Source organism: Telmatherina bonti (genome assembly GCF_933228915.1).
Source record: "Telmatherina bonti genome assembly, chromosome: 13".
NCBI classification, from domain to species: Eukaryota; Metazoa; Chordata; class Actinopteri; order Atheriniformes; family Telmatherinidae; genus Telmatherina; species Telmatherina bonti.
In genome coordinates this window covers 22,971,863-22,990,523 of record NC_136611.1, presented here as the reverse complement: position 1 = coordinate 22,990,523, position 18,661 = coordinate 22,971,863, and the positions used below count along the sequence as shown (strand labels likewise).

The 18,661-nt window shown below is 40.9% G+C and overlaps 1 protein-coding gene across 1 annotated transcript in view; it reads left to right on the top strand.

Annotated features, from left to right (window-relative positions):
* Nucleotides 1-1,594: 1,594 nt before the first annotated feature.
* kiaa0825 (KIAA0825 ortholog) overlaps nucleotides 1,595-18,661 on the top strand; it is a gene marked incomplete at both ends in the record, with an annotated part of 116,876 nt that continues 99,809 nt past the window's right edge. The window contains 5 exons of the mRNA XM_079250956.1: nucleotides 1,595-1,725; nucleotides 8,061-8,229; nucleotides 8,661-8,855; nucleotides 8,963-9,148; nucleotides 9,338-9,662. Of these exons, the coding sequence (XP_079107082.1) occupies nucleotides 1,595-1,725; nucleotides 8,061-8,229; nucleotides 8,661-8,855; nucleotides 8,963-9,148; nucleotides 9,338-9,662 (1,006 nt within the window). The remainder of the gene's footprint in view (nucleotides 1,726-8,060; nucleotides 8,230-8,660; nucleotides 8,856-8,962; nucleotides 9,149-9,337; nucleotides 9,663-18,661) is intronic.

Here is an 18,661-nt window from a genome sequence, read left to right as displayed (position 1 = left end):
GTAGTTTGAACAAAAACCTGCGTTGCTTCTTGTATTCTAGTAGTAGTGGATTTGATGTCTCAGTGCCTGGCCCAGCCGTCCCTGTTGCAACACTGTTGAAACACACAGGGGCTCCTCTAACATCTGCTTTCTAAAGAGCTAATGACAAGACAGTGGAGACTGGATGATTTAAAGTATAGTACTAATGAGGCCCTGTGCTGCCTGTGTGAATCCTGACACACATCCACTCACATGTACACACACTCAGGCTTATGAAAACAGATGATGTGTCTGCAAACAAGCAGATAGATACCTAGCACACACACAGTGTGGACATTCAAGTCCATTGTCTGCCTGTGTATTCTTTTTAATCACTTAAGATCAGTATGGGGTTGTAGACAGCACACACGTAAAAAGACACTGACCAAAATCGTACACTGCTGTGCTCAGCTCATATAATTACAATGTCGAGTTCCTAATCCATGGATTGAAAATCCCCCTCCCTTTTAGCAATGACTGCGTCTAGACCCATTCTCAGACAGTGGCGCAGAGGGAGCGTGATGATGAGGGGAAGCAGTAAGAGAGAAGAAGAGAGGGAGAAATAATAAAGGACAAGCTTAACTGGTGAGGCTGTCAGCAGAGGAAAATAATATTTGTCCAGCTGGACAGGCCTCCCTTTGTGCAGGCTAAATGAATGTTGAGCTTCCTGTCTGCCCTGTCAGGGAGAGTGGCGTAGACTGTATGCAGCAGCGAAGAAGCAGAGCAGCGAGCGGGGAACTGTTTGGAGTTTGACAGGGATTATTAAAATCAGAGCAGATGACGAGGAAGGGGCGAGAGGCGGAGTGTGAGAAAGCCAAATTGACACAGACACTCTCCATTACCTTCCACTTGACTCGCGCTGATGACAATGTTGATATGAGACTTGGCAGTGCGGCACCAACGTGGGATTGGCTGTTAGCATCAGCGTTAAGCACCACAGGGTAGGAGGGGAGGCCCCCAGCTCTGAGAGAGACCCACTGAGATGAGTTGTTTATTTAAAGTCTTGACTGAAAAGCATTTCATCTCATTCTTTATTTATTTGGTCTTTTTTTTTCTCCCCTGTTAACTCAACGTACTGTCAGTAGGTAGAAATGGTTAGAGGCTGAGGCATTGCATTTTGATCAGGGGCCACCTACTGCTAATCATTTTTTTTTTTTTTTTAAATAGTTGGAGGGGAAGAGGAAGAAACAGCTTTTGTAGATGATAAGCTTCACTTTGTTTCAGGTGTTTCAGGTGAAATTGATTTGTGCCCTCCAATAATAACTCCTGTATGAGGAAGTTTAAAATGATCACAGACAAAATGAATGCAGGTGACACAGAATGTGTGTGTTTCCCGACAGACAGCCGTGACAATACACACTAAATCACACTGTTGATTGATGTCACTGTACTGTTAATTCAGTCATGACACCTGATGCCTTTTGTTTTATTTTGTTTCATGAGCTGTTGTAGATCAAACATGGTGGTTTTTTTTATTTTAATGGTAAAAGACCCATTCAGCTTCTTGTGTTATAATTTCTCATCAGGGATTGATATATTTTCATTTATTAAATTTTGATTTTTATTGCAGATCATCATGGAATGGCCAGGCGATTTTCCTGACGACCATGCTTTTGTGGAGCTGCTGGTTCCAGGAGTTTCCAGTGATCTAGACTTTGAACAGTTTCTCAAAGACACTGAGGAGAAACTCAATCTCAATGCCAACAGGTCAGTCAGAGCAGCAGAAACAGAACACCTGATTCACTGTCTTCATCTTTATCACCTTAAATGAGGAACATAATAAATAATGGGAAGCATATGAAAAGTTCACAATCTTCACTTGTCATATTTGACATCGCCTCAAAAAGTAATGACAATGACATTTCTTTTCTGGTGAAGCCTTTATTACTCGCTAAGGTTTTACACAAAGGAAAGCGCTTCATTTTAAAAAGGCAACACCACTGAAAAAAGTGTTAAATAAGAATTTTATCAAAACAAAATTAACCCATTAAGACACAACCCATAAGAAAATGATCAAATAAGTCAAACATTTTAAATATGAGATTTTTAATTGTCAATTTAACAAAAATGTAAAAAAGTACCAAAATTGTTTTAGGGATATTCACCTTTTATTTCATTAAGGGGCAGAAGAGAAAATCATGCTGTTTTCCATGTTATTTTAAACAAAGTTTGTACAATGAAGTGATGCCAAATGTCTCTGTATGTGAAACTGTATGTATTATACATGTCACACTGGATTCTCATGGGTTAAAGGCGCGTGTGTGATGTCAGTCATCGTCACTGCAACCACCCCCCCATGGTACTGAAAACACATAAGGAAGTTCACAGCAATGTTGCAGCAAGAGGGAAAAATTAAGGAGGTCAAACATTAAAAAGCTTGTTCCAAAACCAAAAGGGAGCTATTTATTCAAGTTTAAATGTTTCATTTGATAGTTAGCCAACTAATTAATGAAAGGATGATATCCTCGCCCATATTTCTGGGTTTTCACCTTTGTATTATTTTGAAATATGACTGCATGGAAGATATTAAATGAGAACAGATAATACACAGAAGAATGTATGTTTGAAATAGGTACAGAAGACTATTCTGCTACACATATATTTTTTTTTATAATTGCACTCGCTGGCTGGAATTTGTGTTTCCTCTCCATAAATAAAGACATTTACACCAATGTACAGCCATATTGAATACAGATATCTGTCCTTTGTAGCAGATGCAGATAGTTAAAGGGGACAAATAGATTGATAAGAAGAGAGATGTGGGGGCACTGGAGGAAAAAGAGGAATCTATATTTCAGGTCTTTTATCGTTTGTGGCGTTATGAGGCTGAGGGCAGATGATGGACAGGCTAAATGTAGCAAGTGAACAAAGCCTTACTCTGGCACCATTAGCGTCTGGGTCTCATCCCTTCTTCACTCTCTCGCTGTCGCCCTCCCCTTTTCTCTTTTTCATTCCTTCCTCTTTCTAAATGGGAACATAATAATTGAAGATTCCACATCTTGAAACGAAAACCCTTGGGTAGGTAATTCAAGGCTTATTACTGAAGGCCGGGCCATTTTTCTGCTTTCTAAGCATTAAAGGGTTATTTTGTGTTCCTGCAGATGGGAGAGGGATAACCATTATGAGAACAAAGCATCCAGATAATGGAGAATGGGGCTAAAAATAAGGCAATCCTCCTCTCGCCGTGGGGTACCACTGGTCAGTATCTCTGTCAGGCTCCAGCTAACTTCCTCCCACACTACTTCAAGAAAGCCAGTTTTCTGTGGGGACACTTCCGGAAAAATAAAACCTTCTGAGGCCTCTTTCACCTCAACCAGGGTGGGCTGCAGATATACACAGCCATGCTAACCTCTGCAACTCACTCACCTGCTGCTCTTCTGACTTATAAGCATTTGGAGCAAATTAAGGAAGTGGAGGAGAGGAAAAAGAGACTGAGAGATGGAGGAGATCGAGCTGTCCACACCCGTGAAGGACTTCAACCTGTTTATGGGTCAGAGTCACTGGCCTGTTCCTGGTTCTCAGATGTCAGAGAGCTGCCTGAAAGCTGCTCCCTAATTGAAGGAGATTAAGATAGTCTGACAACGGAGCTGGCGCCCCCAAATTGAAACGCTGTAATCCATTAATTTTCATCAGATGGGACAGTGCAGGGAAGGGTGCAGAGTGGAGCTGGATGGGGTGGGCCACCAGGAAAAGACCAATAATGAAGTGTCAGCACAGGCATGGTGACTAAAGACAGGCCTCTGGTTTCACACTGGCAAGGCAAATGGCTCTCACTCATTGCCTGCCAATCTTCATCAGGGAGCAGCATCAATATCTCATCTGATACTGTGTGTGAATGTTTCTTCCTATCTGGATTTTAAATTTGTGAAACTGAGAGAATCGCCATGGTAAAATGTCGTCCAAGGTTCCTTCTCGGTTAACAGTTACACCCATCTGGAGTCTTTGCAGTATGTAGTTGATATTGTGTTTAGCTGTGCGTGACACGTGTGTTAAGTTAGTATATCGGCTATATCAGTTCTCTGGTATCATGGGCTGGACTGGATGGCTGAGGGCACTAAGTGGGTGACATGCTGGGCCAAGACAAGATTTGTTTTCAGCCTGTTCATTCAAGCCCATTCAGTCTTTTTCCCCTCACAGAATGGGACCCTTTGATGGAGGAGATATTTAGTTCTCAGGTGGCTGCTTTGGCACTGACTTGAGCATAGGCTTATTTGAAAAGGATCTTCCTGCCCCCGTTGTCTCCAACCCCCCACCTTCTGTAGGAAAGCATAGGGGAGCGGAGCACGACAGACAGACAGCCCCACAGCAGCCCACCCACAGTAAATTAATTCTGACAAGGAACTTAAGATAACGTCAAAGCGCTGACTAATCGCAGGATTGGGTTTCTGTAAGTCAGGGAGCTGTGAAATGTGCCATCATATCTAATAAAAGACCTCCAGTTGCTCCCCTTCTGTCTGCGCAGTGAGGAAGGTTTGGAGGGCGGGCTGGGGGAGTTGAAGTTGCGGTGTCAACTGTCTGACTGAACTGGTCTGAAAAACAATTAAATATCACTTCGGCAGTGGAAGTGTGTATGTGTGTGTCTGTTAGGGTAAGATGATTGATGTGTTTGTCAGGAGGCCTAAAGGGTCCTTTCCTCCTAGTTTCCACTGCTTCTTTTCTCATTCTCCTGGCCTTTTGTTGAGTTCTCCTTTAGTGTTTTTGCCATTAAGGCTTCGTCTGTTGTCTCTACACAGAAAGGTTGGTGGTTTCATTTTCTGTGACTGGTCTGTTTCCTATCCATTTTTTTACTTTCCTCCTTTATCATTGTCTCTTTCCCAGGATTCTGAGCTGCTGGCAGTAGAAGTCATCAGGTAGGGAGCTAATCCTGCCAAGTTGATTAGGCTTCAGGTAGCATTCACACCAGCGGGCAAAAGGTCACTATATTGTAGAGAACTGGATGGACTTCTTGACAAAGGCCATCCACGTTGACTTTATAACTCACAGCACAAGGCCCTAAGGAGAGGTAATTGAAAGGCGAGAGTAAAGAAAAAAAATTAGGAAGGTAAGAGTTCTGGAGAGAGAGAGAGAAAAGAAAAAGTCAAGGCTTGAAAATCTTCGGAGGCATGTGATGTTGCTGTAACCATTAGAGTGCATTGGTTTTTTTGTGTGAAGGCAAGATTGAGATGTATAAGGGAGTTTAGTTTGGTGCAGTTTCAATGGCTACTAATGTTTCTGTAGTTTTCACTAATTGTATTTGTGTTTAGGAAATTCCTAAAGAGGCTATCAAGTGAGTCAAAGTTTACCTCAGCGTTAAGTCTGTTGTAAAACTCTAGGGAAACAGTGAAGTTTACAACTTAGTCTGCTCTCTGTTTTATGAACTTCAGACAATTGGTGAAAAGTGTGCTACAGATGGAAGCCCATTTGAAACCTGCTGTCTGTGTAAAGTCCTGGGGTGGAGCCCTAAATGAACATCCATGTTTATGACTTACCATAATTGCAGAGTTGTGTGATCAGAAAACATGGGAAATGACCAAAATCTATCCCAAATATGAACTTAAACCAGCTGTTGCATATATTATTAAATGCTTCTTTCATTATACCTTACCAACCCTTAAAAACTAATACTGTATTCAGATTCACTTTGTCTTGCACACCCTTCACAAAATGCTCTTTTTGAGAAAGCACACCCAGAGGTTATACAAATAAACCAGCAATTTCTGTTGTTTAAAGTAGTTTCCATTAATTGTCCACACAATGCCACCAGCAGTAACACACAGTGTGTAAGAAAGGGATAGCTTTACTGTGTAATAAGCATATAATAAAGCAGGAAGGTACACAGTTATACAGAATCGGACATAAACATATTGTAATGTAAAACATGGTAAGCATCTGTTCTAATGAGCAGTTTTATAGCTCTGCATGCATGCAACAAATATTATTTGACATTCAATCCTGCCAAATACACAAATAAACACCCCTTTTTAATCAGTATTTCTGTCAGCTAGCATAGTGGCAACAAGAGAATAAAGTGTGAGGCTTCATGTGACCTGCCTAAAGAAGAGAAGACTGACAGAGGAAGGTAGTTAACACGAGACAGCAGTATCATTAGTCACCGTTCAGGCTAGAGGATAGCGCTTTGTAACAGTCTATAACATTTTATCCCCTTGCGTTTTTTCCCCTCTCTGAAATGAAAGACTGTCAGATTGAGCGGTTATTTAATGTGCTGCCATTGCAAGACATCTGGATGTGTTCATGGCCTGGGAGCAAGCAGGAGGCAGTTTATAGACCTACGGTAGAGGATGGGCTGTCTGATGAGAGAATGGTATTTCTGCTTTAGATCATACACACACATTTGATAATGCAGGTATGCTGCAATTTTTTTTTTTTTTTTTTTTACCCCCAATTAATTTAATGTGTTCAATTCATTGATTAATAATCAAGCCAAAATTGTTGTGACATGTGCTCACATCATGTTCACAGATGCAATTAAATTTAGCCTGTCATAAAAGAGCCATCTTTCATGGATTCTCTAAATTTTATTTCCTTATTGATTTTTGATCATCAGCAAGAGGTTCATCCAATTATTCATTTCAGCTCCACCACCATACACACTGCTACATACATTCATATATGCTGCCTGGTGCCCCTGTAGATTTGTGAATGTGCTGCCATATGCGAACACAATAGCATTGTTCCCCCCCATAACATTGTTTAATTATTCAGGTATGTTGGCTTAGTCCCACACACACGCACACATACCCCGACACTGTCTTGGCATCCAAATATATATGCATCGATTTGCATGGAAATGACTAAACATGTCGAGCCCAAAGATGTCATTTCTAATCTGTCATATTAAAGAGGAAACTGAATCACTGATGCCGTCTGTTAACATCAAGAGAACGGCGTTTGTGTATGTGTGTGTGTGTGTGTGTGTGTGTGTGTGTGTGTGTGTCAAGGGAACGAGTAAGACTTGAGATGGCAAGAAGTGTGTATCTCAGATGCCTGCCGATGCCTGTAATGCCACTTCACACCGGATGCTTAGCACACACTCACACACTGATATATCGATGTCTGTGTTCATTACTGTTGATGCGTCTGTATCTGTCTTCTCACAGTAGAGACACTGAATGAGCGTGAGGGAGATACAAATGTGATGTTGTGTGTATGTCCTTGCGTATCTTCAGTGTGTGTTTGTATAGCTGCAATGTGTATTGTTACTGTTTGGGTTTCAGTCTCACTGTATTTTATTTGGGTGTGGTTAAACTGACTGATTGGGTTTATTTCCTTCGCAGTTTTGTGTCACAGTGAGGACAGTCAGAGCCAATGTTGACAATCTGATATTTGATATTTTCTCCAAACCCAAGTTTTCAGAACTTTATTTAAATGGCAAAACTGTGGCTTTTTGGTGGTCTTATCCAGACCATTATCCGAAATTAAAATCTGCTCATTTCAACAGGCAAGGCAAGTTTGTTTATACAGCACCTTTCATTCATTCATTTTCTGAATCGCTTAATCCAATTCAGGGTCTCGGGGAAGCCTTAGCCTATCCCAGCTGGCTTTGGGTGACAGGCAGGGTACGCCCTGGACAGCTTGCCAGTCCACCGGAAGGCCACACAGAGACACACAACCATTCATGTCAATTGGTTACTCTAAATTGCCCTATGGGCAATTTGACCTAACATGCATGTCTTTGGACGGTGGAAGGAAGCCAGAGTACCCGGCGAGAACCCGCGCATACACGGGGAGAACATGCAAACTCCACACAGAAAGGCCACTGACCAAACCCCTCCCCAGCCAAGGATTGAACCACTGTGCCACCGTGCAGCCACAGCACCTTTCATGTACAAGACAATTCAAAGTGCTTTACATGAAACATTAAAAGCATTACAGAGGGTGTAATATATCAAAAAGACTACTGTTAATTTAGTTTATGATGTCATGTTTTTGCATATGTTATCAGAAGTTTACATTTTCTGAGATGAGCAATGCGTTAAAATGAGCTTTTACTTTGGAAAGACTTTTTTCTCGGTCTCCTATGACATATCTTCTTTTTCACTCAGCATTGAACAACGGCTGAAGGAGCTCCAGGCTAAAATGGGAGACTGCAAAGCCGGAGACCGTCCACCGAGTCCAACAGAATGTTTACAGTGGTTCAACATAAGAGCACAAACCAATTTCAAGCATGTCACCACAGGATATCAAGAGCTCATGGACTTCTTCAGAGCTTTGGTAATACCCAAAGATGATGTAAACACTAGCTGATAACTACTTTTTTTGCAGTATTTTAAATCTGTGGAGGTTTAAAGTTTAGTTTGGAGTAAATACATGAGTCAAGATCCTGTGTGGGCAGAACAGTAATGTGATAAACTGAACGTAATCATGAAAATTAGACTAAATTGTAGTTTTTATTGTTTGTCTATAAACTACATTGGGGCTTATATTTGGCTGTGTAATGCTGGTACAGTCCTAAATTCTTGAACATGGCACTTCCAATTAAACTATTGGGTCATTCCATTATTAATAGTCAACAAGCAATGCTTATTAACCAGTTCGTCACATCATGGGACAGTGCTGTGTTCAAACATACGTTGTCTCATAGCTTTGGCTCATTTCTGCTCCCACCAGCTGAAGTTATATTCTCATTCCTCCCTTCTATTCAGCAACAGTATCTAAGATCAGAAGAAGAGGGGAAAGAAGAGGTGACACTTCAGCTGCTTGTGAATCTGTCTGCCCAGTGTGGTGTCTGCTTTCCTTGCACCCCGTCCTCTTCCTCCTGTTCGTCTTCTCTTCATCATCAAATGGCTGGCTGCTCTGTCCATATGTTACATTTAATCAAAGATGACACTTCAATAGAGGTAATGAATTATTTTTGATTCAACTCAGTTTTAAAATTCCAAACTCATGGCTGAATGAACTGAAATGACAAGATACTGTATTCTTCTTACATGTTGATTTCCTGAAGATCCAGGAGGCTTGGGATGTTGTACGTCTCCAACTGAGACGCTACCTGATGGACCAGCTTTCAGGTCGGAGTTCAGAACTTTCTGGAGCCGTTCATATTTCAACCATGGCCATCCACGAGCGGGTTCACTGTCTTCAGCAGTTATTCTTTCTCTATCCTGACTGTGAGGTTCTCGCACATTACCAGGTGCAGTAAGACACAGAGCAAAGATGACATATCTTTTATATAATTCAATAATTTCTTGTATTCATTTAATTTCAAACATACATAGATGCATAAAATAATGCACTGTTATATTTTTGTTTTTTAATACTACACCAAAATGATACAGTTGCCCAGTAGTAAAATATTTTTATAAAAAATTTATGTGTACAGGACCTTAAACGCCAATGCGTGGTGGATATTCTACATTCAAGCCTGAACTCCAGCCCAGGTGGTGAGACTGGCTTCGACAAATTGGCTCTGGGTTTCTCCAGTGCAGTCCTACAACTAACCCAAGTCCTCACAGAGGATCTCCAGGTCCTTTCAAGACTCACAGAGCCCAAAACAATCCTTGGTCTTGTCAATATGGGCTACCTCAACACTGTGGTGCAGGAACTGACTCTCCAGATGGAGAAAGAGTGTGAGACAGCTCAGAGGGACAACACTGCCCTTAGCAGCAAGATCAAAAAATATTCAGCCAAGTCCAGAGCCACCGTAGGTGAGTAATCTTACACTTTTTAATGGTTTGTATTTATTTTAAATGTCCGCTAATGTCCTTTTCTGTCCTGTCCATGTGTTCTGATGTCAGAGCCAAAGCTGAGGCCTCTGTAAGAGACTGCTGTTCACATTGTAATTGCTTTCTTTTTACTGCCCTCTTCCCTGCCTGCCATTCTTTCCTTTTTTTCCAGCAAAGCAGGAAGCACTATTTCCTTTCGTAACTCCTTCTGAACAGTATTTTTGACACGTTGCAACTATGACTAAACTCATCTGCGATACCTAAAGAGTTCGAGGTCTGATCAGAAGTGTTGAAGTGTTAATTCAGTTTTTTGTAACTTAACCCAAGGCAACCTACACTGTCAATTTAGTGTTAACAGCCATAGATCAGCTGTTCTTTTCAACGGGAATTTATTTGAATAAGTATAAAAATAAAGCTTAATAAAAAGCCATTTTCATCCAACCTTGTGATCTTACTCTGTAGAGGGCAGATTTATTTATCTTGACCTTGCACCAAATTTTGGGCTGTTTGATAAAGCTGTTTAGGGAGAACAAAGGGAATTTTAGAAAGAGGTGGTGAATGAGTAAGAGCAAGGTTCAACAATCTGTCAACCTTGTTTTACTGTGCCGGGTTATTTAAGAGAACAAAATATGAGGTAGTGCTTTTGAATATAAAGTAAAGTGTGTGTCTGTGATTGAGCATTCGGTGATGTTATACACAGCGACTAGAAAAGAGCATAGGCCCTCACACATTGTCACTTCTGATACTTAATTCCCCCTATATTCTCTTTGTTTGCTTCATATTGGCCTATTTACAACTTGCTGAGGGTAAAGATTCACAAAAGGGAAAAAAAAGTGTGTGAGCCATTGTTTACTTTTTCAAAAATGGTGCACATGCCAGCTTCCCTGCGGGACAGAGAGAGGAGTGCTTTTGCATCTGCCATTCTTCGATAAACACACCGCCAGCCTTGCTTCTCTTTTTCCCCTCCCTCCATCTCACTCTCTCCATCTCCCTCTTTGGTTTTTACTTTCCCTCTCCTTAAATGTGAGATGAGAGGAGGCAGCCAGGATAATTGGCCATGCGTCAGTTGGGCTGTTTGATCACGTAACGCGGCGGAGGCTACACACCTACGTGCCGCTCAACAAACCGTCAAATGTAGCACCGGAGGCAGAACACGGCTCCAAAGGGAGCGAGGGACCCGTGCTGTGTAATGATGGTAAAATGGAGCAGTTTTGCCTGTGCTGATTTTACTTATGTGTGTGTGTGTGTGTGTGTGTGCGTGCATGTGTGTGTGTGTGTGTGTGTGTGTTTGACTATCAGCTGCAACACAGCTACAACTGGGATTACATTTTTGTGTTGTTCATGCTTTAAGTCTCCTCCAAAAAAAAAAGAAAAAAAAAACAACTTAAGAGCCCACGTGCTTACTCCAAGTGCCAGTGGCTCCTAAAGAGCCCGAGCTGGAACATTAATGCATAATCGGCTTTCACACTCTACTGTCTATACTGTAATGCAACATTGTCAAGAAAATTATGATGGAGGTTTAAAAAAAAGATTCTCTTTTCATAAGTATCCAATGACTCTTAAGATCCCTCCCTCCTTCCCTGCTGTGTTATTGTTTATTTCTAAAGTAAAGAAGGCGGTAGGTATATTTTGATAAGAGTCCTGGAAGGGAGACTGCGGGCTCCCAAGGGAGCAGCGCTGTCTTTCGCATCCGCCACTGTCAAATCACTGAACCATTTAACAGCGTTCACAGCAAGATCCTCCTCTTTTAACCCCACCGACTCAAAGGCAGACTCTGGCATTGTACCTAGACAGATGTGAAGGGTCTCATGCCTTCCCTCCCTTTTTTCCTTTACTTTATCTTTACCATGTCCACTTCTTTCTTTTTCTTTTCCCATTTCCTTGCACTTTTCCAAGTGTAATGGAGTGAACAGAGAGACTGGGAATTGTGCTGGACAGGTTGGTTGGTCAGGAACAATACAGGCTTTAAACCTCACTAACACACCTCACTGAGTCTGCGGGAGAGTGGGTGGCCTGAAATCTTCACATGCAAGCCTGTCTGAGTTTACAATGTTGCTGAAGTAAATACTGTAAATCACATATTTCTATATCTACAACCTGTTTATAAAAAAGTTGGTACACAATATAAATTGTAAAAAACAGTGTAATGATTTATCCATTATTGAAATGCTGTATTTAATAGTAAGACTGTAAAACTTTTGAAAGGAACATGATTACCACTGAATTGCATCACCTCTTTTTTAACAACACTTTGTTAGAAACTGAAGAGACCAGTTGTTGTAACTCAATAAACAACTGAAATGTTTCACATTTTTGTTTGATTTTGGATTTTGGCTGCTCAACAGTTAGTGCTTTTTGTTTATTTATTTATTTATTGATTGATTGATTGATTGATTGATTGATTGTTTCATAGTGTATTGAATGCTTTCAAATGGATACAGATCTCGACTTCATTTGAACCAGTTTAGGACTCTTAATCACACAGGTGCCCTGTTGTAATACCCACAGAATGTGTTTTAACTCGGTTTTGATTAAATGAGCAATGCCTTCTTTGACCAACACATCTCATGGGAGCATGTTGCTCCAAAGTCTGTGTGTCCTGTTATGTCATAATGGAACCTTTACAGATTTGCAGATTCCCAGTTTTGTGTCCAGTAATACACCCCATAGAAATGCAGATGTTGACTTTTCAACTGTGGTAAACGGTCAAATGGTCCCTAACCTGTCTTCTACTTGTCCACTGCTTGACTTTTCAAGTCCTGTTATTATAGTTATTTCCTCTCAATTTAGCATTTAAAGTTGCATTTTGGTTGCAGGAATCAAATGGGTTCTTTGACAATGGCTTTCAGAAATGCATTAGAGCCAGCCATTCCCCTCTTTGCCCACAAAGATTTTTCTAGTTTGTCAAGAATCTTAATATTGCACTCTCTTAAGCAATCATAACCAGAATTTCTTTGGAAATGTTAAACCTATTAGTTACAGCTTTAATGCTGTGTAATGGTCTTCCAGTCTCTTTGTTATACAGGTTGTATTTGATGTTGACAAATACATATTTCTGTGCTAAGGATGTATGCATTTTATACTCCAAAGCAAATATTAGTGACCATAATAATAATATTAGCGGCCAAACTTAAAATCCGAGAGATCATCTTGTAATTATTCTGTGCTCAGATATGCAAATGACAAAGTGCAAAAAACAAAAATTCTCCATGAAGTGTTTCCCTTGCTTGTCATCTCGTTATAGTATGTGCACGTGTAGCTTGGTGTGAGCCTGTGTCAAGTATATATCAGCTTATGAGCTGGTGTTATTGACTGTGTGTGCACATTACTTGCAAATATTCATATAGAATTGTGTGATCAAGAACTATTTAATACCTTCCTTTAAAAAAAAAAAAAAAAGAAAGAAGCATCATTACATTTCCATATGGCATCAGTAATTTGCATTTATATGCATAGTAGAGCCCGGTTTTTTCATGACATCAAAGGTTTTTATTCAGGCTTGTGCATACTTACCTACTATATACTCCCTAACAATCGTCCAGAGGGGTGAAGTCGAGGTTGAGAAATTCTGCTCAGACACTTTGCTGCACTATTTTGATCACACTGATTTAAATTCCACCTCCACTAATTTTCTCCATATGACAACGTTGGCAGCTCTGTATAGATAAAAAAAGGATTCAAGTTGAACATGTATAGCAAGCATATTCGCCACTGCTGCACCCATCTCCTCACCCTTTCTGACTCTTTGAATTCTTTTTTAGAGACAGCGCCACAGCCTATTCAGCAGGGAGAAGGGTTCTGTAGTGACGCGAGATAGCAAGGCTGAGGCTCTGACTGGCATTGGAGGTGCTTGTGGGGATTGAGGCTACTTGGGAATGGCGTTTGTTAATATTTAATAAGAGCAGCTCCTCACTAGATCATATCTCTGCCTCAGTTTATACACACTGTCAGGCAGGGACGTGCACCCACATGCTGCCACATAATTATGGACTAGGTAGGAGGGGTTGCATGTGTGTGTGTGTGTGTGTGTGTGTGTGTGTGTGTGTGTGTGTGTGTGTGTGTGTGTGTGTGTGTGTGTTGTCAATGTATACATGTGGGCATGGATATATGTGTGTGGTGTCTACACGTTATGAATGATTTTATTTTTTTTCCCTTGCAGCTGTCCTTGCTGGTGATTAGGCTCTGTTTTAGAAAGTTGCGACATAGAGTAAGTGATTGTTTACTAATCGAAATGGGAAAAACTGACTCTTTTCTCTCAGGTTGTGTCTATGTGTGAGCGCATGCCAGCGATCATTTTCTCTAAATCATGGCTCCAATGAAATCGCAGAAAAAGATTATGGTTCGCAGCCCTTGAGAGTGTGTATTATGCGTGTCATTTATTTTTCCTCCCCATATCCTCTGAGTGGTCACAATGGCTTTTTTGTATCACTCTTGAACAACTCAAGGATATGAACATTTTCCTGGCACCTTCTATTGAGAAAGCACAGACAAAAATGGCTGGATTATTGAGAGCAGGCTGCACTTTGTGATGAGAAGTCAGTGTGATTGGCTGAGGGGCTGAAAACAATAATGGGAACAAGGGCTCTAAACAAGTGGGATTTAATGAAATGCTCCTTTCATGTCAATATATTCATCTATGTTCTTCATCTAGGTTACTCAGTTCAAGTACACAAAGAAGGCCAGAGAAATATTAACCCTTATTTCACTGTCACAGCAGTGTTTACCACAAAGAAGTGCCAGAAACAAAAACAGACACACCGAAGGGCAAAAATAGAAAACAAAGGAATGTTATCCATATCCCAATATCACAACCAAACACATTGCTGTCACAACTGCACCTCCTTCTTGGTAGAGCAGTTTAATTGAGATATCAGATAATGCTTTCCCCTTCTGTGAAGACCAGGTGGCTCCTGCTGTGGCCTAGTTGGACAGCACCTAAGGAAAAGGCCACAGGAGACTAGCATTTGGGTAGTTGTGTGTCTATGTGTATTTCTAAGTGCAGTTTTGTTAATGTATATCAGGGAATCACAGCAGGAAGCTTCCCACAATAAGGTTGTCTGCGCAAGCAGTGGGCCGCAACTGACGAAGAGGACCCTTGCTGTCACAGGGCCTAGCAGGAGGTTCACCATGCTTCCTGCCACCTCCATTCACACAAACACATACGTGGATGTACCCGAAGGCACATACATGAACACATATAAAGGCTGATACACAAAGAAACACACAAAGGTATTGCAGCATAGCATGATTCGTAAAATCCAGATTACAATGAAATAGTTCCCAAATACATATGTATATTAGTTTTGGAAGGACCAAATCAGGTTAAAGTTAACATCCTTTCAACCAAGGAACATTGCTCAATGAGTGCCATGATGATTTATACAGGTGTGTTCACAGGTACACTGGTGCACGCAGGCACTGCCACATTTGTACAAATAACTATAGAAAGAACTTAGTAGATGAGCAAAAAAGACAGAGTCAGGAATATGTGTTTAAAGAAAAACTGGTCTACACTGACTTCCCATAACCAAATCTCCATTGTTTAGCATTTCTAAATGCCATTTTATGAAAGGTCAGTAAAGCAGATGTAATTTTGGGAGCAAATTACACTTTCTCTGGTGCTATAATTGTTAAGTTGCAAATTCTTTTCAGACATCAAGTGGCCTCCTTACATTGGAAATATGATACACACATGATGCATCTGGGCTTAATGTTTTACATAACATTCGTATGCTGATTATGTCCAGGTCTTTATAGTTTTCTAAGACAATATCAATATAACCATCAACTTACAGAATCATACAAGTGTATGAACAAATATGCCAGCACTGATTTCAACAAATGATGACATATCAGAAGTGATTGTGAATACACAGTTTATGGACACTTCGAGTCTAGATAGAAATTAAGGTGTTAAGGCTGTCAGTGCATCATCCGTTCCAAGTCATTTAGTGCCAGTTCTTGTGTCAAGACAGGAGCTTAAAGTCAGTATATTTTTTGCTGCTTGAAAGATGTTTAGCAACCTTTTAAAATTGAATTTAGCTCAGGGAGACAAATAATGATTTAGGTTTGAGTAAAAAAAAAAAAAAAAAAGTTTTTTGTAAATCCTACTACTTTCATTATGCACTATTGGTGCACTTGCCTTGTCATCGGAAAAACATTTGCACAAATACAGAAAAGTCATCTTTACAACTTGCAATCACATGATCAGAGACTACCAGTCAGTTTGACAGTGTGGCAAGAGAGATGTAAATCACCAGTCAGATGGTCGGATTTACACTGCAGAGAGACAGAATGGAAAAAAGAAAGATGAGGGACAGAGGATGAGAATGTGAGAGATGCTGTGCTGGAGAGAAATTAAATCAGTGGCTAAATTATTGCTCGATTGCTCATTCCCCAAAGATTTGGGCATCATTTGCTAGAAAGTGTCTAATAATTGGTTTTCGGCCATGTCAGACACATGCAATTCCCCTACTAATGGCTCTGTTAGGAAGAACTGGGCCTCCTGGGTCAGAGAAGGACAGAAAATAGCCAGACGGCAAAAAGCGCCCTACACCTTGTCCTTTTTCTCTCTCGGTTAAACGAAGGAACAAAAAAAGAGCGAAACAAGAAAAAAAAAAGAGAGATATGGCAAGAAGAGAATGTGTGTGAGAGCGAAGAGGAAATGAAGTGGCAATAAGTGCAGCCAAAGGGGAAATGCTTTTCACCGTGAGTTTAATACATCAGACTGGGGATTTGGCAGCCCGCCACACAGCAATTGTTTACCTTTTTGCTCACTGGCTGCATCTGTTCTGTTTTGTAAACGGCACTAAACTATTCGCCCGTAAAAAACACCGGAATCAATAACAACTGCTAAGGGAATTCCCTTATCGCCCCTCCCTCCCTTCCCCATGTTTCCATCCCTTACTACCACCTCTTTTCCTTTTCCTAGATCTCCTCCTCTCTCTCTTCTCTCACAGTTCCCTGCCAGTCAAGACCACTGTGCATGTGTGTGTGTGTTTGTGTGTGTGCCTGTGAGAAAGAGTACTGTAGAGCTAATGGAACCCATAGGGACAAGACTGATGGCTCCTCGAAAATACCTGCTCTGTTGATTTACTTATTTTCTGACTATTTTGTCTTTATTTTAAAAGCAACAAACCAAATCTTTCGATTATTAACTTTCAAAATGTGATAATATCAAATTTTATTTTTGTCTTTTTTTTTTTTTTTAAAAAGCAAAGAAATAGATAAAGAAAAAAATAAATCAAATTCTGTTGATTCACATATGGTTTTTGCCTTTGGGCTTTTGACGGCATACCTCCTGCGTTTATAATGATCACAGCAATATGGCCTTCCATTTATCTTCCTGTTTATAAGAACATCTTCACGCCATAATGTCATATGGAGGAGCTCTTATATAAACATATCATTTTTGTCCTGCTCTTAGCTCCAGCTCCTCCCTTATTGATTCTCGTTACATTGACCTTTTGCTGAACTCTCCTGGCTGCTAGTGCCCCCTCCTCATTCTGCTCTATGAGACATGCTATGTACTATGCTATATGACACACCTGGGTGCTTTTAAGCACACCCTCTCCATCAAGTGGCTATGGGAGCCTCCATTTGGCCTCACCGTTGTGACAAAGGTATAATGAGGTTTAGATGGCTGTGTACGAGACTGCTATGGCTAGAGGCCTATTTAGCTAGGGAGACAACTATAAATACATATATACTTTACAATGGAGCACAATGAAAGCCTTTGCACCGTATCGGTAAACATCAAGGTCATGTGCCACTGTTTAGAGTGTGACCTAATGATCAAGTGAATCTGTCAGAGGTCACAGATTGATGGAATGAGCAGAATGAATGGTGAGATAGCAGAGAGACTTAAAAAAGTGATGATTAGTGGTTGCTTGCACAGATGAACATCCCAGAGAAGGTGAGAGATGGGGTCAAAGTGGTTTTTGTGATTGGCTTTTAGAGAATGCAGTTCCTGGCTCTCATATATACCTCCCTTTGTCAGATTGATTAGAAGCTCTTTAGTAACTACAGATATAGATCTGATTGGGAGTGTTGGTGTCAGTCAGGTTACACCTGCACTCATGCAGCATGTGGTGGGCTCTCTAGCAAAGGCTCCCACTGGACCCTATTATGGAGAAGCTGCTAAGCTGGAGACCCATGCAGCTTAATTACACACAAACATAAATACAAGCACACACATTTCAACAGACCCCAAATAATTACACAGCTATACACTTGCAATGTAGTTCCATGCACACAAACTTGCCCATAAATACATTTATTCACTTGTTGCAGAATTGCAGACAGAAAGTGTCTTGAGGTTAGAGTATATTCCATGGTGACCACACACTCCGGATGCAATGTTGACAATTATCTTGCAAGACTGACATGTGCAAATGTGTGTAGAAGTGTAGTCTACAAATCAAGTTCTTCATAATGACCTGCATTACATGCACATCAACATGTGTACACACACCCCAAACACAAAAACCCCACTGACTCACACTCATTAATACTCATATAAACATACACAAGTGTCTATACACAACCCACCGAATCAGCCTCATGCATGATTAAACCAGACGTCCTTGGGGACGGTGTTGTTGTCATATTGTCAGATTTTGTTTAACAATATAGCAAAATTACATTAGGATCCAGGGGCAATAATGTTACAGTTATTGGAAAAGGACTCCCCCCCCCCCCCCCCCCCAACCCTTCTTTCCATCTCAGTGCTCAATCATCTTGGTCTTTTCACAGTCTAGGCTAATACTGAGCTCATCCATTCCCAGATGCCTTTGCAGTTGAGGAGCTCATTTAAGCGGACCCTCAAAAGTATTTGTGCATGTGTCTCAGCGCACAGCAATGCATCTCCCATCCTCCTATTCTCCAGCTTAATGCGGAACATCCCCTGGGTGATGGCTTTGGCAGCCTACAAAATGGGAAATCCATATTTGCTGAGGGGGTCATCAGCGGGTTAGGGGTAG